This window comes from Pelodiscus sinensis, chromosome 3 (assembly GCF_052426305.1).
Source record: "Pelodiscus sinensis isolate ZL-2025 chromosome 3, ASM5242630v1, whole genome shotgun sequence".
NCBI lineage: Eukaryota > Metazoa > Chordata > Testudines > Trionychidae > Pelodiscus > Pelodiscus sinensis.
The window spans coordinates 145,169,567-145,190,620 of record NC_143054.1 but is presented as its reverse complement, the minus strand read 5'-3'; the positions used below and the strand labels follow the sequence as shown (position 1 = coordinate 145,190,620).

General features: G+C 44.9%; 1 protein-coding gene across 1 annotated transcript in view; it reads right to left on the bottom strand.

Annotated features, from left to right (window-relative positions):
- The window catches only part of GLP1R (glucagon like peptide 1 receptor), a 130,719-nt gene that overhangs the window by 29,373 nt on the left and 80,292 nt on the right, over positions 1–21,054 (bottom strand). The window contains exons 5-7 of the mRNA XM_075925080.2: positions 19,405–19,511; positions 15,641–15,794; positions 14,044–14,203 (exon numbers count right to left, since the gene is read on the bottom strand). Coding sequence (XP_075781195.1) covers positions 14,044–14,203; positions 15,641–15,794; positions 19,405–19,511 — 421 coding nt within the window. The remainder of the gene's footprint in view (positions 1–14,043; positions 14,204–15,640; positions 15,795–19,404; positions 19,512–21,054) is intronic.

Here is a 21,054-nt window from a genome sequence, read left to right as displayed (position 1 = left end):
CCCCTTCCTCACTGGCCTGTCCAACCTGTCAGTCAGGGTGAGCTGGAGTGTTGACTGCTTTCCATTGTCTCTGGGGTCTGTCAGTCTCATGAATCCTTCCCCTTCTGAAACTGGGAGCTGGCAAACCAAAAAACTCCCACAGAGTTTTAGTAAGGGGGAACAGTCCCCTTACATTCCCCCTTGCTAGAATTCTACCACAGCCAAAAAGTTCACACCATATAAAAAAAATTAACAATTAACAAAAAACATTTCACATACTTAACATCTTATTTCTACTGGACATGCGGACACTCATTAAGCCATTACATAGAACCAATAACATAATCATCTCTAAGTTTAACAGGCAATACACCCTTATTAGTTCTCTGGGACCTTCTTACAACAGGTGGTTCATTACCCATATTTTCTATTTCCCTGTCTTTGGGTAATACTGGGTCAGCCTGAGGGATCTGGTCATCCTCGTTATGGTCTAGGATTGCTACCCTCTGCTCCCTTTGGTATTCAGTTTGTGGGACTAGAACTATTCCCCAACTCCTTTCAGTCTCTTCAGGCCGTCCTGTTCTACACCTCGTATGATTCCTGACTGAATTAAAGGTGCAATGTTTTAGCTGATCTCTATGAAGTGTTCTCTCATGACCTACCCGTTCAGGTCGAATGGTGTAAACTGGTAGGTCAGGATTGTTATGAGCAACTACAATGTGAGGACTCGACTCCCATTTGTCCTGTATTTTATTACGCCCCCAGTGTCTATGATTAAGAACTAGTACACGGTCACCAGACCTGATGAGAGCCTCCCTGGACTTGCGATCATAAGTCCTCTTCCTGCTTTGGGCTGCCTGTTTAGATGTACTGAGAGCAACTTCACAGGCTCTCTTCAGCCGGTCATGGTGACTTTTGACCCAATCATCCAGATTGGTCACCTCATCTTCCTCAGGGCCTTCTCTGTCCAGAATATCCAATGGCAACCTGGGATCTCTAGCAAACATGAGATAAAAAGGAGAATAACCTGTCGACGAATGGATGTGACTATTATAGGCAATCACCAGCTCAGGGAGATGCTCCTGCCAGGCTCGTTTCTTTTCAGGCGGGAGTTTTCTGAGCATGTCATGCATTGTCCAGTTAAACCTCTCGCACTGAGCATTTCCTTGCGAGTGATAGGGTGTTGTTCGGCTTTTGGCTATGCCATATAGTTTACACAATGCTGATATCACCCCTGACTCAAAATTCCTCTCCTGGTCCGAGTGTAACCGTGCTGGACAACCATAATACATAAACCAGTGTTTTAGGAGGGCCTCAGCCGTTGTCTGCGCTGTCTGGTTTCTAGTTGGAACTGCAACAGTAAATAGGGTAAACATATCTGTGAGAACCAGTACGTTCTCATGCCCCTCTGAATATTTCTCTAGCCGAGTGTAGTCCATTGCTAAGACCTCCATTGGGGCAGTCACATTAGTGCAGGTCAAAGGGGCCCGAGTGGGCGGAAACACATCCTTGGCTAGGGCACAGCTCTTGCATTGACGGATCCATGCTGTTACATCACTAGCCATTGTAGGCCAGTAATAGTTCTTCCTCATCACCTCAAGAGTGCTTCTGTTTCCAAAATGCCCTCCATGGTCATGCCTGGCTTCATAAACTTGTCGGCGTAGTGACACGGGCACCACTAACTGCCACACTTCTTCGCCATCACGAGGATGACAGATTACACGGAACAGCACTCCACGGTGCAACCTAAGTCGCTCCCACTGTCTGGTCAGCTTCTTAGACTGAGGGTATTTGGCCCCAAAGCTCCGGTCTGGCCTCATCCGGTTCATGACTGCCTCTAAGACCGGCCCAAGGTACCCTTCTTTTTGCAGGGTACGAATCTCTTCCCACGAATACCCTGAGATTATTGCATCCTCCCCTTCTACCAGGTTTTGTGATACCTCTTTTACCATCACTTCACCCTCTGGTTTTGGAACCTCTAGCCACAAACAGGCCCGCACAACATCTGCAGGAATGACCAGAAAGTCCTTTTCAAGGTCTTCACCCTCTTCTAATTCCTCTTCCAAAGGCAATCTAGACAGGGTGTCAGCACTGATATTCTGTCTTCCAGGTTTATACTGTACTTCAAAAGTGAATTCAGCAAGTTGGGCCACCCACCGGTGTTCAATTACACCTAAGTTAGCAGTGGACAGGTATCGGAGAGGATTGTGGTCTGAGATTACAGTGAACTTAGAGTATATTAGATAATCCTTAAATTTTTCAGTAATAGCCCACTTCAAGGCCAGCAATTCTAGCTTAAAAGCACTGTAGTTTTTGTAATTTCTTTCTGACCTCCTCAGCCCTCGGCTCGCATATGCGATCACACGCTCAACCCCCTCCTGTTTCTGGCTGAGCACTGCACCCAGGCCATGTAGGCTTCCATCTGTTGTCACCATAAATGGCAGGCTAAAGTCAGGATATGCAAGCACAGGTGGTTTCATCAGCCGGTGTCTTAGTTCATCAAAAGCTGCCCGACAGGCATCAACCCATACAAAGCATTGATCCCTTTTTTTCCTTTCAGTTGGTTGGCCCACCAATCCATATAGTGGCGCAGCAATATCTGCAAACTTTGGAACAAATCGTCTATAATTGCTCATGAAACCCAGAGCTTGTCACACTTGCTTGGCATTCTTCGGGACTGGCCAGTTTTCCAGAGCCCTGGTCTTCTCCTCGTCTACCTGGATTCCATCCTTCGAAATCACATGGCCCAAAAATTTGACTCTCTCATGTAAGAGGCAGCACTTGCTTGGCTTCAGCTTCAACCCATGTTCCTTCAGTCTTGTGAAGACTACATCCAGTTTTTCTATATGACTCTCGAAATCTTTGGAAAACACAATAACATCATCCAAGTATATTAGTAAAGTGTCTAGGATGTAGTCTCCCAACACCCCTTCCATTAGTCTCTGGAACGTAGCAGGTGCATTGCACAAGCCGAATGGCATACGCGTCCATTCAAACAGCCCAAACGGAGTTGTCACTGCTGTCTTTTCCTGGTCCCGTTCTTCCATTGCAACCTGGAAATAGCCGGAAGTCAAATCAAGGGTTGAAAACACTCTGGCACTTCCTAATGCATCCAGGGACTCTTCCACCCGGGGTAGCGGGTAAGCATCCTTACGTGTTACTTCATTCAATTTCCTGTAATCACAGCAGAATCGCACCCCACCATCCTTTTTTATTACAATCACTGCAGGCGATGCCCAGTGGCTGTGGCTTTCTTTAAGGACACTGTGACGGGGAGGAAACTCCCCGCACTGACAGCCCCGCCCGCGGGGAAGCGCCGAGCGTCGCGGCAGGGCTGAGCACGGGGGAAAGCGCCTGTGACGGGGAGGAAACTCCCCGCACTGACAGCCCCGCCCGCCTGGAAGCTCCGAGCGGTGCGGCGGGGCCGAGCTCGGGGGAAAGCGCCCCGGCGGACGAGCCACGGGCAGGCGACAGGGAGGAGGACGAACGAGGGCGCGCGGCCACCGGTACCCCGGGCGCGGCAGGCGGCAGGACCCCAGGGAAGGCGGGCGGGGGACGCCAGGGGGAGCGGCACGTCTCTGGTGTACCGGTTCAAAAGGGGGAGGAGCCGGAAGGGAAAGGGGCTGCCGGCATTTCCCTTGACCCCGCAAGTAACCTGGGAGGCGGAGCCGGAGGAGCCGGGGAACGCGGAGGACCGGAGGAGGAGACCCGGACCCCCGCAGCCCATACCCGGGGCGAAACCGCCCGGACCGGGGCGCCAGGGACCGGGGCCGAAGGCGAAAGGCTTCACCTCCGAGAACCGGGGAGGACCGAAGGCCGGGCCCGCCGGAGGGCAAGTCCCCGGGACGGGCTCGTGAGCGGGGCTGATTGCGGGGGGCCCGCCAGCGCGCACGGGCTGAGTGTAAGCCCGGGTGCGGCGGGCACAAACCTGGCGGCCCGGACAGTGGGGCCAGGACTCGGGGGCAGAGACTGGGGGTTGACCGACGCAGGCGGGGGAGCGGCCCGGGGGGCCGGCGCGGGCTAGGCGGCCCAACCTCGCCACAGACACCTTGAGCCACTAGGTCCAGGATGTGCCTTTTTACCTCCTGGAACACTTGTGGTGAAATCCGCCGGTGCCTCTGTTTTCTTGGAACAGCATCTCCAGTGGGTATTCGGTGTGTCACTGTGGTGGTGTAACCAAAGTCTCGGTCATCCCTGGAAAAGACCTCTTGATGTTTCTCCAGTAGTGCCCGTAAATGGCCAGCCTACATAGGGGTTAGCTGTTGGAGATCCACTTGGACTGGAATGGGTAACTCTCCATCAGGTGCCTCTTGAGGTGTGGTAATCTGTGCTCCCTTTTCCAACTTTGTCACTCGCAGCTCATCTCCCTTTTCTTCCAGGACTACTCCTCCTGGGGGTACTACTTCTTTGGGTCTGTGTACCTCTGCCACTCTAGTGCGGGGGTACAACTTTATGGCCTTCTTACTTGAGTTTATCAGCCTAACTGGCACTTTTCCCTTGCTGGCATTAGCAAGTACGTTCGCAACCAGCAGTCCATGAGGTAGACTGGCCCCCCGTGTTGGCTCAACAAGCACCCGATATCCATCGAATCCGCTTAGCACCTGGCAGCGTCCATCAATAATCTTCTCACTCCAGGGAGGTATAACTACCTTCTGTCTCCCTGCCACCTTAACATAGCCAATCTGTCCTGTGGGACCAGGAAAACATCCTTGTCTCGCCACTTGGGCCAGTACCCGCTTCAATGCAGCATCCCTCCTAGGCTCCCCATGCCGGTTCATTTTTTGGGTTCCTTCCCCCACTAATAGTAATTCTTTCAGCTCTCTTATTATATTCATCCCGAGAATTCCTGGTACTCTGTTCCCCATCAAAGTCTTTTCCGAAGCTGGATCCTTTAGGCTTAAAGATGCATTTTCCCGGGATTATCCGACCCATATACCCTACATCAGCTTCAAGGCACCCCACAACAGGGATAGCTAGTCCATTAGCTGCTGTTAGCTGTACAAACCGGGTATTATGCATGGTCAGATCTCTCTCTTTTAAGTAGTTTTGGAAATATGATTCAGAAATAGTGGTGACTTCTGAGCCGGTGTCTATCAAACAGCGGGTCCTCACCCCTGCTATGGTTATTTCCACTGTCAAGCAGTCCCCAAAAGCTCGACCACAGAAGTCATCAAATGCACTAGCATCATCAGGATCCTTTTCCTCACTGCTGGCATGCTGCCCTTTTCCAAGGGACAGCCGTAGGAACCCTTCTGTCCCTGCTTGGCCTTCCCCTGATGTGCTACTCGATCTTGGTGTCTCTTGGATTTCAGACGCTCGGGATTCCAGTACCCTCTTTAGTGGACAATCTCGGCTAGTATGCCCTGGATCTTTCTTTCACCACCTCAGTCATTACTTTCAGCATCTCCCCCTGCTGGACTGCCAGGGAGCCCCCCGTCACTCCATGCTGCTGCCTCTGACACAAATCAGCTCCCCACACAGACCAGCTCCCACCTGCTGCCCCACGCTGCTGCCTCTGATACAGAGGCAGCAGTGCAGGGTGGCAGCAGCCCTATCCACGCTGGGCCCAAGCTCTGCCATGGATACAGGCTGCTCCAGCATCCTGCCTCCCTACCCCAACAGCGCTGCTTCCTCTGATACAGAGGCAGCAGCAGAGAGAGTGGGGAGCAGGTGGCTCTGCGTGAGCCTATATATGCGGGGATCTGGCTTTTAAGCTGGTTCCCCCCAGCATCAGTTCCTGCCCCCCCCCCCCCACACATACTGCTGCCTTTGTGGGAGGCAGCAGGAGGGGGCCAGGTGGCTCTGTGGGAGCCAGCATGTGCGGGGAGCTAGCTTAAAAGTCGGCTTTCCACAGACACCGGCTCCCACCTCCCCATTCCTTGTTGCCTCTGGTGATGGCTGCCTGGCTGCTCCTAGGGTGATTTGCTCCGGTTCTGCAACCATCACACACATACACCCCCACCAAGACCCCAGCCAGTTCCTGCACCCTACCCCCTGGCTGGACTCACCCATCCTCAGCCTATCTCCACAACCAGCGGGGCCACCTGCCACCACGAGCTCCAGGACAAGGTGTGTGTGTGGGGGGAACAGCTCCACACTCCCAGAAGAGGTGGGGCAGTCAGTCTTTAGCACTGTTTCCCCCAGCCGTGCCCCTAGAGGCAGCTAGGAAGGTGTGCGTATGCATGTAGTTGTTAGGATTAACCAATAAACCCAGGCTTATTGGTTAATTCTTTAAATGACTATAACACTAAGGGTATGTCTACACTACCCTCCTAGTTCGAACTAGGAGGGTAATGTATGCATACCGCACTTGCTAATGAAGCCCGGGATTTGAATTTCCCGGGCTTCATTAGCATAAGCGGGGAGCCGCCATTTTTAAATCCCCGCTGCTTCGAACCCCGTGTAGCGCGGCTACACGGGGCTCGAACTAGGTAGTTCGGACTAGGGTGCCTATTCCGAACTACCGGTACACCTCGTTTCACGAGGAGTAACGGTAGTTCGGAATAGGACCCTAGTCCGAACTACCTAGTTCGAGCCCCGTGTAGCCGCGCTACACGGGGTTCGAAGCAGCGGGGATTTAAAAATGGCGGCTCCCCGCTTATGCTAATGAAGCCCGGGAAATTCAAATCCCGGGCTTCATTAGCAAGTGCGGTATGCATACATTACCCCGCTAGTTCGAACTAGCGGGGTAGTGTAGACATACCCTAACATCCCTAACAAAAATGAGCCGCTGATATCTGCATCCACCAATGCAGATGCAAAGCAAATACCCACAGATTTGCAGGGCTATACCCATCAGTGCAGGCAATAGCTACACAAAACAACAGTGGTGCTGCTACAGTGGTTTCAGTGCAGACATATCCGTAACCTAAAATAAAGGCCCTTCTGATATAGTTTCCAATTACTCTTTTGTGTAGAGAAAAAAGAAACAGTGGCTGAGAGTTTTCAAGTCAAGCCGAGGATTTAGACACACACAACTTCAGTGTGTTTAAATCCCCTAATCTGTTTGGAAAGTCTCAAGCAACAAGAGCCATGAGCAGAAATGCAACATCTTGCAACAGTGTTATGTATTGCAGGGCTTGCAGCTACTAGTGCAGAATGCCGCAGTATTTTACTGCAGCTCTTAATATCCTTGGTTCCATTTAAGTTGTTTACTTGAAGAAGCAAGTTAAAAAGAAAATGGTTAATAGAACAAACAGGCCTAATTGCTACAATGAGTTTATAAAGGCTTTAAAAGAAGGTGTTCCTCCTGGATCTTCTCCAGACAGATCTTCCTTGCAATGCAGCTGTTGATATTAAAAGCCTAGTCTGGCTTCCTGTATTTGATAGCTTCATTCTCTCAGCTCTTTCTTCCTTGAAGTAGGTTTGGGTTGTTAGTTTTTCTGAATGGTAGCTTTCCTGCTGCAAGCATGGCTGGATGTAGGATTGCTGCAGGAGCTGAGAGAATCTGTTTGGCTTTTTTATTAATATATCTCTGCTTTAATGCTGCTAATTGCCTTGTTGTGTAATTGTGGGATATTGCTCAGGCATCATCATTTTCCTCCTCTTCTGAGTGTAAAAAGTTCTGTTCCAGTAGCTGCTGGTGGGCGTATGGATAGATTGAACCATAATCGGCTGTTCTCAGACACTGTTTTATACAATGCTGATGTAGCTGTTTGGGGTGATTTGGGTTCAGTACCAGTTCTCTCAGAGTTGGTCTAAAGGAACAATGTCTTTCTGCCTTGAACACTGTAACTTGGAATAATCTGTGTATTTTAAGAATAAAAAAAAAATCAATGTATTATCATCAGGACCACTTCATATGGTCAGTGTTCCTTTCCCCCCTTCATGCCATGGCTGTTTTGTCTCTTGCAGAGCATGAGCACTTTAGGGCTCTTACGTCTGTGGAATATTTGGCTCATTGTGGGCGGTATCAGAAATAAATAGCAACATTCTCTTTTCCACTGAAAATGTGCCTGCTGCTTCTGAATCCATATTCTGCTTAGCTACAGATGTGCAGCCTTCTAGAACGAAGGGAATAACTCTTCTACCTGCCTTGCCATTTGTCAATACGGCCCATCAGAGTTCCTTTGTTGTTGCTACTGTTGCTGTTCTGGATACCGTCTATTTTTCTATCAGCTTTGCACATATTTGCAATAAGGGAAGATGCGGGCTTTGGTTTACATAGCATGCACAACACAAAGTGTGCATTTGTGAAATCACAAGTCAGAATGTTTTGCACAGCTCAGACTGTAAGCCCACTGGGGTCATGACAGACCTTCTGTTCTGTGTTTATATAGCACCAACCACACTGGAGTTTCTGGCTCATGAAAGGGGCTCCTAGGCAGAGGGGGGCAAATTGCAGTCCATCAGACCCTTCAGTCCAACCCCTGAACTCCCACTGGGGCATGGGATTGGGACTGCCTTGTTGGGAGCAGCCAGCCCAACTCCTGAGCAGCATGGCAAGAAGCGGCAGCTAGCCCCTGGCTCCTCTCCATCTGCCTGTCCCCTGGAGCCTCAGGTCTCTCAGTGCTTGGGTGGCGTGGTTGTTACATTGCCAGCCCCAACTCTCCAGCCCCAGTGCTCTAGGTGGCACAGTCAGGGGGAGCTGGATAGAGGGAAGGAAGCTCCAAGGGTATTGGTCATGGGGTGGGGAGCAGGCAGGGGTGAGAGCTTAGCCATGCCTGGCTGTTTGGAGAGACAGTGCCTCCCCGGCCTTCCCGATCTGCCTCTCCATACAATATCACTACCCAATGATGCTCTCAGGCCAAAAAGTTTGTTTGCCCCTGTGACAAGGCAATACAAGTAATAATAATAAAGAGAAACACGTAAAACAATAACATAATCCGCTTTCCCCACTATTCTCTAAAAGGGTATGTCTACACTACCCTCCTAGTTCGAACTAGGAGGGTAATGTAGGCATACCGCACTTGCAAATGAAGCCCGGGATTTGAATTTCCCGGGCTTCATTTGCATAAGCGGGGCTCTGCCATTTTTAAAACCCCGCTCGTTCGAACCCTGTGCCGCGCGGCTACACGGGGCATGAACTAGGTAGTTCGAACTAGGCTTCCTAGTTCGAACTACCGTTACTCCTCGTGGAATGAATAGTAACGGTAGTTCGAACTAGGAAGCCTAGTTCGAACTACCTAGTTCGTGCCCCGTGTAGCCACGCGGCACAGGGTTCAAACGAGCGGGGTTTTAAAAATGGCGGAGCCCTGCTTATGCAAATGAAGCCCGGGAAATTCAAATCCCGGGCTTCATTTGCAAGTGCGGTATGCCTACATTACCCCGCTAGTTCGAACTGGCGGGGTAGTGTAGACATACCCAAAGAGATTTCTGACATAAAGAATCCAAGGGTGCTCCTAGAATCCTGTGACTACAAAAGTGATGATGTTCACAGAAAGGATTCCTCATTTGTAAAACTGGATGAAATTCTGTCCTGCATATTTACTTATTTCATTCAAGAAAGGTTTTTCATTGTTTTCTATTTTTTTCTGTACTGGTATTTGTTTTATAAAACTAAACTGAACAGAATTTTTAAAATCATTGACTTATTTCTACAGCAAAAGAAAAACTCAAATCCACACTGATGTGAATGGAGCACATCCAAATAAATAACAGTAACAATAATAATCCATCTATATAATAGTCGAGTATTAAGTTTTGGCTAAATGTACATAGAAAATTCTTTAAATTTTTTTTGTATTTTAGCATTTTATTCCCTATTATTTAACCCTTCCAACAGATATAACAGAGAAACGCTCCATGGCGATTACTTTTTTCACCCTCTCTAGCAAGCAGTTTCACTCCCTCTCCCCCATGATTTAAACAACCACCTCTTTACATTATCATTCAAAAACTGCATGGATTTCAAACCATCATTACTGACTCATGTCATTACCTCCATGGGAATAATGTTCATGTGTTAGATGCTGCTGCCCAGCCAGAGAAACATGAAATGTGTTTGCAAACCCTACTAAAATAGTAATAAGGACTTTTCTGTGTTTGCCTGACAGATCAGTAATAACAAATTTTTTTGTAAAGGCTATTTAGAATTTGATAGACATGTCCCACTAGCTTATGACAAATTTAACACCACATTTAGGCCTAAAACCTGGCCCAGATCTACTACAACAGTTTACACTAGCTGAGAATCAGCCCTTAAAGTATTAGCCAAATTTATCCAGGGTGTAAATTCTTTTATCTGTATACACATGAGGATTAATCTGGCCGAGTCTATTTAGCTCTTATTTGTTCTATGACTTTACTTACACATATGCCAAGCACAAGAATTACCTCAGAGCAAACACATCAAAACGAGTTTTTACAACATTCAGGGAAACAAAACCAGTGATCTGGCATCAATGGTTGTTCAGAAAGGCTTTGTTTACACTGCAGGGTTTTTATGCAAGAAACTTTTTGCGGAAGAGATCTCCTGCAAAAACATCTTGTGCAAAAGCACGTCCACACTGCATGGACACTCTTGCACAAGAAAGTTCTGATAGCCATTCACAGAATGGCTATCAGAGCATCTATGCTTTTTCTGATAGGCTCTTTTTGTGCAAGAAACCCCTATTGAGCGTCCACACACACCTTTTTGTGCTAGAGTTCGTGTAGAAAGAGGTATACCTATACCACAAAAAGCCCGCTGTTCTGTCGTTTGACTATACATTTTCTTGAGCAAAAACATGCTTGAGGTGTGGACGGTCTGTGGGTTTTTGCGCAAAAATGGCTAGTTTTGTGCAAAAACCCTGTAGTGTAGACATAATCAAACACTTCAGTGATTTTGTTCATGTGCAGAAGCTCAAACTCAAATACAAGTGATCACACAAACTAGAAAAGTTAATGTAATCCAACCAGAAGCAGAAACACGACCATGAGGCTTCTGTGACTAATCATATGGCTTAAATATAGTTATAATTAAAAGAGAGAAGTAGTTAAATATTCATAACAATTTATGAACAATCTATACACAGAAATTTGATGTAAAAACATTCACCAGAACAAGGATGAGTAGTGAACAAAAGTTAGCAGAGATCACATAAATTATTCAGCCAGCTCTGGCAGAACTAGCAGGTGTTTGTTTGACTCTTTTTTGGTTCAGCCTTATCAGGTGTGATTCATCATATGCAATGTACTGCTAGATAATGACAACCTTTTAAATCATTGCCCTCAAGGCCTTTGCATGTCCATGGCCCAATTCCATAGCTTCCCTCTGTTTGATGGGTGACATGACTAGTCACTGACCACATGTCACTTCTTTTTTTTTTCCCAATATACTTGCTCCTTTCTGTTGCTAAGGTGATCTTTTAACAACTGAGATTATTTCAAGCTACAGGACTCTTTCACCTAGAAGAGGAGCGTTACATTGAGAAAAACCAGTCTATTCAGAAGATCGTGTGAGCATTCCAGGTTTCATATTCACAAAGAAAGATAATGAGCAAGGCAGAGAGAAAGAGGAAGAAAAGCTATTTTTGCTTCATTTTACCAATAGTTACATTCACGTTTATTAACTCATTCCTACATCAGACTTATGAACACATCTGCAAACTTCCCAGGATGGGAATAGCAGAAGCAGCTGTATTTGAGAATCAAGGTGTTTTGTGCAAGTACCCAGAGTTGGAATACTAAGGGACTCTGCAAGTCAGGAGTCAAAAATGCTAGTAGGAAGCTTGGATGAAGCATAGAAGTTGCATGGCAAACTGTAGCATTGCCAGACATTTGTATAAACTTAAAGATTCATCCAAAATTTTTAAAAACTGACAGCCGTAAACTTGAAAGATGAGGGTGAACAAACAGGACCGTGTCATTTTTCTTCATCATGTTCATCTTCTGTTCTTGAAAGAGGCTGAACTGCAAGCAGACTTTTTCAAACAAAATAACCACCCCCACATCATTTCACAGGCAGGATTTTTGGCATTTTGTGGAATATAATTTTCTGTTCTCCCTCTGCTGAGTTGGGTGCCTTAGGGCGGGTGAGTGTTATGAGGAGCAGAACTGCTCATAGGATTTGAACTATGCATAATTAATCATTATTACACAGCATGTAGGTGCTGTCACTATGCACAGAATATAAGATGGCAAAGAAAAGGATACAGCAGAACTTCTTAGGCTAACACTTTCCAGCAGGGATTTGTTATTCCTTATATTTATGTATTCCCATCAACACACCAGAACACTTTCATCTTTCAAATATCCGTGTGTATTCAAAACAGGTAAGTTACTAATTGCAATGGATCATTTACACGAATCTCACCAGTAAATGCATTTGCTAGCATATTCACAGAAGGCAAATACAAAATAGGGGGAAGAACACAAGTCTTCCAACAGCAGTTGTGAAAGCAAACAGTCTAATCAGTTTTAAGATGGAGATTGATACATTTATGCATATAGTAGTTCATGACAATCAAATCAGGAACAATCAAAGCTGGTGATAAATTAAAGAGGCTAAACAGTGGAGTGGTGAAAGGATTAGAAAACATGCCTTACCAGCACCAGACACAAGGAGCTGAATCTATTTAGTTTAACAAAGAGAAGTTTAATTGAAGCGAGAAAGACTCAGAGCTTTAGCATTTCTTCTACAGATAGCTCGGGCTCAAGCAACTTGAGCCTTATCCCATCCATCAAAAACTCTAACCCTTCTCATGCACTTGCGCAACAAACAGTCATTGACCATTCCTTTGCTCTGCAGAAGGGAAACACTTGTTCTACTCATATGGCTGAGCTGACCTATCCTTACCTTCATTTAGCAGCCCCTCTAATATTCCACATAGCTCATTCAATCAATATCTAAGCCCCGTGTTGACAAAAGGAAAGCCATTTGCACCCACATGTGACTAGCATTTCCTCCCAAGAGGGCTGGTGTCCTCATACAACACACAGCTGTTACGTAAAATGAGATACTTTACATGGGGCTATTCTTGATTGCCCTGTTCCAGGTTATTACAGTTATATAGCACAATGGTCTTTCACATAAAGCAATTAGCATATAGTGGTAAAGCACTGTGTGCCCGTCATCCAGTTTACACAAGTCTGTTAGTAAATTTTCCAGGGTCTCAGTGAGTTTATAGTTATACAGAGGTCCCCTGGAGCTGGACATATGAATTTAAGAGATTTATGCACATTCACTGCTTTCAGCTAAAGCAAGGATGGGGAACCCCAGGTCTGGTTTTAAGGATTTGGCCCCTTAGACTTAAGTCTTCCCCTCAACATTGAGGAGCCTGCATTGGTGCTCCATTCCCCTCCTCCCTCTCTTCCTTGTGGGGCTGGAACACACAAAATCTAGCCTGGCCCCTTCTCTCCCCCCCAAGGTCTGGTGTGTGAGGGGAATGTGGGGAGTGTCTTTCTCCCTTTCAGTTGGGGGGCCACATCAGTGAGGGTTTGTTTTTGTTTGTTTTACTTCTCACTTGTGTGTGGCCCCTGACTGATTTTTCTGTGGGTCAGTGGTCCCAACCCTAAAAAGGTTCCATGCCACTTGGCTGAAGGCGCTCGTATGAGAAACTAAAATAATATCATGTCCAGTAAGGATCTTAAAAATGTTGGGTCTGGTATTAGCAACAGAAAAGGAATGGGAAGCAGGATTTGAATTCAACAGTTATTAGAGGAGAATATGGTTAGCCCGGGGTGGGCAATAATGTTTGAAGGGGGGCCCAGCAGGGCCTCAAGCAGAAGGGGCAGGGCCTCAGGTGGAAGGGACAGGACCTTAAATTAGCAGTTGAAAAGGCCTGCGCCTCCCCTGTGCTCCCAAGCATCATGATAGGAAGGGAGCGGGAGCTGCGAGTCCTTTCAATACCTGCTATTTAAAGCACTCACTGCTCCCAGCCCCGCTGCTAGTGCGTTGCCTGGGAGCCGGGATGCGTAAGCCCTTTCGACTGCTTCTATGTAAAGGGCTTGTGCCTTCCCCATGGCTGCCATTGCCTGACAGGGGTGGCAATTGCCGTGAGTTACAGAGACAACTTTGCTTATGTTTTCTGTCCCAAAGCATGAGCTTGGGGTTGCCACCACAGAGAGTATGTATGCAAACACACTCAGCAATCAGTAAATAATGTTTAAAAATAAATAAATAAAAAAGAGAGGTTGACTTACCCCAGCCAATGCAGAGATAAAGCCGAAAAACCCTCTGTTCAGAAATGGCCGAGAGGACCAGCAGTGTGTGCAGGTACATGCCTTCCACCAATAGCCAATAGTAGTTTGCAGCCACACAATACTGCATCATCACAAAGACCAGGCGGCAACTGAGTGACTCCTGAGAGAGCACAACACACAGGTGAATGAATGCAGTAGGGGTGGTGAAAAAAAAAGACAAACCCCCAGAAGTTCTAACATCATGAATGGAAGAACAAGATTAAGTCCCCCTATTCAAAAATATCTTGTCTAAATGGCTCACACCCAACCACTGGGATGATAAAGGATCAGCCACTGTAGTTCAAAAACGCAGCAAGGGAATTCCAAAGCAGAGAACAGTACAGAAGAATATTTACCCTTATTTCTTTATGCCTCTACTGCTCTGTACACTCCCCATATATACCTCAAGAGTACAACATGAGAGAAAGGAAGAGAAGAGTAGCTACTAGTTCTTGAAATCCGTCACTACACAGTTTCAGGTCCACAGGCACTATAGTCTACAGGCAAGAAACACACAGTTGATGCCACAATGCTGCCAAATCTGACTGCAAACTGTCCTGGCCATTTCTCTAAATTTTACTAAACAACTATAATTCACTTGCCTATCAAATCATGGAACAGATCTGAACTATACAGCACTGTTTACACAGGATACAGACATACTCAGCCCTCTCTCATTCAAGGAAGGACTGACTGGCAACCCAGGAGGTCATTGCCAATTCTCACATTTATGCTTTGGTGAACCCCGAAGCCTGCATGTTACAAATCACAAGAAAGTGATCATAACGTGGGATGCATCCATCTGGTCCCTGTTCAATGGAAGGAGAAAAATGTCCAAGATATCTATCACAATGCTCAAGGAGAAATTAAAAACCCTTCCCGATTTTACATTTTCTAGTGCCTTTGCCTCATGCACATGACCTAGAATCACCGTAATTAAGTATCTAGTCCCATTTAGTTTCCAAATCACTTTCTCCTACAGCTTGGTTACACATTACCAACCAACTCTCCAGGGGAAGAGTAAGCAGTTCTCTGGTTACAACATCATCTAAACATTTTAAGTGACATGCCACTTTAGAGCTCCTTCCAGATTTGGACTTGCATTCAAATCAAATCAACATAGTTTGCAGGACTATAAAGTACCTAAGAATGTCTAGCTGGTTGGATCACTTGACAGGCTAGACAATGTCACCTGTTGTGATGGAGCATCTGTAAGAATATTTTATCGTCACCATTGGAAACGGTGAGTATGGAGTGAGGGTGAGAGGCATGGACATTTACAAATACACAGGGTGGTAGGGGGAATCCTTGCTCTTTGTGTTTTCTCTGTCCCCAGGGGGCAAACCTCCAATAGGACAGGAGACACACTGGGCAGCAATTATTCATTGGTAACAAAACTGGGATTTCATGGCTAGAATTGTACAAAGCCAAGGGAATCAAAGGAAAACCCTGTGGAAGTGAAGAAAATATTCCGGACAAACCCCAGTAAAAAGTGAAACTGCAAAGTTTCATGTAGCTGATGGAGCACTGACCTCAGAAACGTGTCTCCTGCCCCTACCTGGTAGGAGATGAGTCCCTCCCACTGATGCTCATGCGTAGCTGTGCTATACATCCACTTCAGCACAGAGTCCTTAATGAAGACAGATACAGCACGTAGGATAAAAGAAGTGAAGAGATTCAGATGAATGTAATTCCTAGTGCAGTGCAGATGCCTGTAACAAGAAAACAAATTCTGATTCAGCGACTGTGTGTAGGCTGCAATACCACCTTGGGTATCCAAGAGGGTGGAACTGACGGACTCTGTTCAAAAATCAGTGGATTCCCACACAGATGAGTCACTGGAAACCCATTACTTGTGAATAGCTACAGAATGTCAAACTCTGTAAGAAATATTGACCTTTAGCCAGAATTTCCACCCAAAAGGTATTTCAGAATTGGAGTGTGTGAAAAATAGAGAGTTATAATGAAACACAATTTACAACCTTAATTACAGTGATCACACCAGAGGGATTGGATTTTTGACATAGTGCTGCATCTAAACTATATAAATGACCTTCCAGAAAGGAAAACAAGAGTGCAACAGAGATTTTTTGGAAGGGCTTGTGTGCTGGTGCAAAGCATAGCAGCAGACTATATTAAAGTAATTGCCCCTGTAAAGTGAAAAGAAATCACCACATACGTTAATTATCACTTCAACAAGAGAAGATTAGATTCATCAACAGCCTTTTGAGATGATCACAAATGTCTACCATGAGTCTAAAAAATATGATTTTCACCTTTGTGATGATGATAAAAAACAATGATGAAAGATCATCTTCTTTGTGAATTTCAATGGCCAACTACACAGACAACAAAATTGCCACCTGTAAGATGTGTTTTGGACAAGCAAAGGAAATGATACATATGATTGAAACTTGGCAATGAAGTGTCAATATTTTACCAAACCTCTCCACTAATATTTCCTCCCTTAGCTTATATGAGATGCCATATAAGAAGCAGCACACATGTCGCAGAAGTGAGAGATGGGGAAAGTCTATCAATTTGTTTTTCTATTTGAACAAAGACACATTCTCACCATTAGGATAAAAAATGTAGGCAGTGCCACTTGGAAAATTTGTATTGAGCCACGGTCTGCTGGAAATGATTATTTTTTATGTCTGAAAAATATTGTGAACATATTATAAACAGTTGTTGCTCCTATATTTTGAAATCCTACTTTTTCAGCCCTGCAACTTTGGTTTGGAAAATAGCTTGGCCTGAAATTTTCTAGATTTATTCAGAAGGCAAAGAACAACATTTCTGCAAAGTCTGAAGTAAATTCATTAAGCCACTTTCGAGTTACAGGTCATGTTGTAATTTAACCATGTTTAACTTTGTTCTCCCTCTAGCTCAAAACTAGCTTCAAACTTTTGCTACCCCTTCAAAACTTTTCATACACACACACACCCTTCAATTTCAGTGGGAGATATGGGCACTATTCATTTCCAATGCTGGGCACAGAAGATTTCTACCATTAACTTCTGTGGGTGCAGAATTTGATGCTACTTGTTTAATAGCATGTTGCCTGCTCTCTTGGCTGTTTTCACCTTAGAATTAACATAAGGGATGTTATATTGTTAACAGAGATCTTCCTTTAGTTCAAGAGGAAAATCTGTATTTTGGAACTGCTAAACCAGGTTTCTACTCCCAGCTCTGTAAGCACACTAGGTAGCTAGAAGCTAAGGCTGTAGTCAGAGACCAAACTACAATGCAGATGTTAATTCTAAGGAAAAATGTAAAAAATACATGCTTCAAAGATTTAACCCTAAAGAACTAGAGTTTGTCCTGAATTATAAGTTAAACTTTTTGTTTTTGTTTTTAGTTTTAAAGACTTTAAAATGGCTCTTTTTTGAAGTTTTTGTGAGGCTTCAAATATTGATGCTACTCAACTTTTCTTTTTTATGTTACAGAGCTCAAGTTTTATGAATGATGCAAAAGGCAAGCACATTTGTTATTTAGCACTTTTACTGGTTTTCTTTTTTTCACTAATGTTATTTGTTCTTGGACCGACAGCAGAACACAGTTCAAATCATACCAGCTGAGCACTATGTTTGGGAGTTTTGGACATCCTTCCCAAGAAGATTTTGAACACACATTTTGGTGCAAACTGCTCTAGTTCAATAGCATAATAAATTGCTCCTCAGAACTACTGTTATGGATACTAGGGAAAAGTCATCTCCGGCAGATGTGATTTATTGTTAGCCTGAAAGCAGTGACTCTGAATTCCTAGTGCCTGAACATAAGAATAATAAAAAAACTTCAAAAACAATGCATGGTCCTGTAGCACATTAGAAACTACCCAAACATGTCGATGGGATCATGAGCTGTCATGGGCACAGCCCACTTCCTCAGATGACAGGAGTGGGTTGTACCCACGAAAGCTCATGATACCATCTACATGTTTGGTTAGACTTTAAGGTGCTGCTAGACTATGCGTTGTTTTTTAAGTTTTTCTAGTAACAGACTAATTCATCTACCCCTCTGAAGCTATGGGAATCATAATATTCCTCCCATGGCATTGACAGAGGGTGGACTTGTTTTTCTGGGTTTCCCTGACATTTCAATTCAGCTGTAGTCATTTTAAATCCCCTTTGGCATGAAAAAGGAAGTGATCAGTCCCATGTTTCGCAGCTGGAAGAAAATAAAATACAATAGACTGGGGTCATTTCTCTGCATCTCCTGCACAATCTCATTCTGAATGTCCCTGGACTTGCAACTGCTGTGCTCAGTATCTCCAAAATTCCGACGAACTAGACTAGAGTCAGTGAAATTGCAGCATGCATGCATAATGCATTTATGAAAAGATCTCAATCTAGATCAGCCTCCCATCATTTTTTTTTTTGGTCAAACCTAAGCAATCTAATGTCTGTTCCAGGGTCTTGTCAACGGATAGTCACTAGAATTTTAATTTCTATGACTTTCCAGAGAATTTGACGGAGTCACACCTAGCAGAAAACTAATACATAGAACTGAATGGAAGATGATAATTCTGTTTCGTGGCAACATTAGGAGTTTTTTGGGGGGGAAATCATTCCATGGTGAAACAAAAATCTTTCAAATTCTTTGACAAGAATAGAATTGGTTTAAAGTGTTGGTTTTCAGATCAAAACCTTCATTTGGGAACACTCGTCTGGCAGGTTTGAGTCCCAGATTGTGAGTGATTTGGGATGAACAACTCTGCTCTGAATTAGGCAAAGCAGGGGCTTGAGCATGGGTTTTCCATACCTGATGCCAAGCCCGTCACAAATTTTCCCTCTAATTTTTTCAATCCATGTGCGATTTTTTTCCATCCATGCACAGAATAATTTTCTGTGTGCACTGAGGCAAGTGCGAATGTGCACCACGAACAGAAATACAAAACCAAGCTATGGGCACTCTGCTCATCAGCCAGGAGGCATCTGAATTTCTCCTGAATGGCCACACAAGTGTTCAGTTTACAGAGAACACTCCTCACCAACCTAGAACATGACAGAATCAGTCTTTCCTCACTTCCCTGCCAGTGAAAATTCTGTCAAAATCAATACATCTCCACAAAGCATTTCAACTGAAAAAACCAGCATTTTTATTACAAAGATTTCAACCAGCACTCTTAGTAGGGCCTAGTCATTTAGAATTTAAATATCTGGGAGAGATATGGTGCAAAAGGGAAGCAGGGGAGGGTGAGATGTTGAAAGGAATAAAATAAGAAGGTGGGAGAAGCCGAATGTTTCAAAACCTGATGCTGTTTACACTGGGAGAACAACACGGCTGCTTTTGCTTTGCTTTGAGCTGAATCAGGATTACCTGAAGCCAAGGAGGATGGCAGTTGCAATCACAAGGGCAGAGAATGAAAGAGCATAGCCAACAGTGTAGATGACTGACATGTATAGGAGTTGTTCCTCTGGTGCCTTCTGATAGCATAGAAAGAAAGAAAGAAAAGATAGCATTCATTGCACAGATTTCTTTTCTCCCATCTCCACATTACCCTAAATCCCTCCAACCCTACTTTGGTACTATTTTCCACCCCTTTGTTAAGCACTCAGACACACATTACTAATCAGAAGCTTCCACCTTTCAAATTCTCCAAACAAAACTCCCACCCCTGCTTCCTATTCAAATACATGAGTTTTGCAGCAAGCCCAGAAAGTCAATGAAACAGGACTAACAAAGCTTGTGGGCATTGGGAAAGAGTGAATTCCAAACCCAAGTGACACGATTTACTATCTAGATTTCCACGCTGACAGACACATCAACACATCGATTCTGTAACAGCAGATATCAATTCTGAAACCAGCATTTTCAAGCGGAGGTGCCTAAAGTTATGTTTCTTAATGCCATATTTCATGTCTCTTTTTGTACCTATGTTTGAAAATTCTGGTCGATATTGTGGGGAGAAAAGAGTTTTGAAAAAAACACAGAATAGCTGGAAATAGCCCTGAAGCACGATGGTTGGGTTGTGTAGCAGGATTTAGAGTCTGTATTCTGATTCTGGCTCATCTCTAAACACAAATTTATTTCCAAGACTTATCCGTTTTCCCTCCCCACTTTGGGTTGATGACTTTATAATCACTGAGCAATGCGCACTGTGCTGTACAAGGGAAGAAACTTTCCTTGCTCCAGAAATAGGTACAACCATTGAGAGGCAAACAGCACAGAATGTTAGGGTTTGAACAGAGTGCTGAAGCCATTGCTGACAGGTTTTGTGGAATGAGAGTGTTTTACAAGGCAGGATGTGAAGACTGCTTAATCCAGGAGAGGAGACCTTGTCAGGATCACAACCTGGAACACCTTTTGCGATTCAACAAACTGAAACATCAATGCAGCCCAAACTGATGTGTAATGTTTAAAGAGCATGATGCCCCCTCTCTCATCATGGAGGATGTTATGTTAAAATAAATGCAAAATGCTGTCAGAATGTGCAGAGTCTCCCTCCAACATTCCTCACAGGTTTGTGTTTGGGAATGCCCACAACGCGACACAGTGACCTTTTCACAAACCTAACCCTTTGCCATCTGACGCATCATGTGATAATTAGGACTAAAAATGTACCTTAATTGGCAGCTCAACTGTAAAAAGTACATGAAAGTTCATAAGGTGTCACAGTAACCTATAACAACATGTATTAATGGGAAAAGATACAAAAAGGATGCAGACTGATTTAGTCCCAGCAAAAAGGCATACCAATATAATTCAGAGACTGTGTTAAGATCATGCCTGGCAAACAAGAAAAGCATGGAATCAAAAATCAGTGAATCAAAACTTGTTTGTTGGAAACTAAGTCTAACTGGTGGAGAAAATAACGAGGGGATAGGCTATTCCATCCACCACTCCCTTGATGGTCCTTAAAGAAAGCCTGTGGGGAGAAAAATGGGCTACTGGAACAAGCCTCACAATCGCCCTCCATCACCGCCTCCTAGAACCCCTAGCCTTCATCATCCTGATTCTGAGACATCT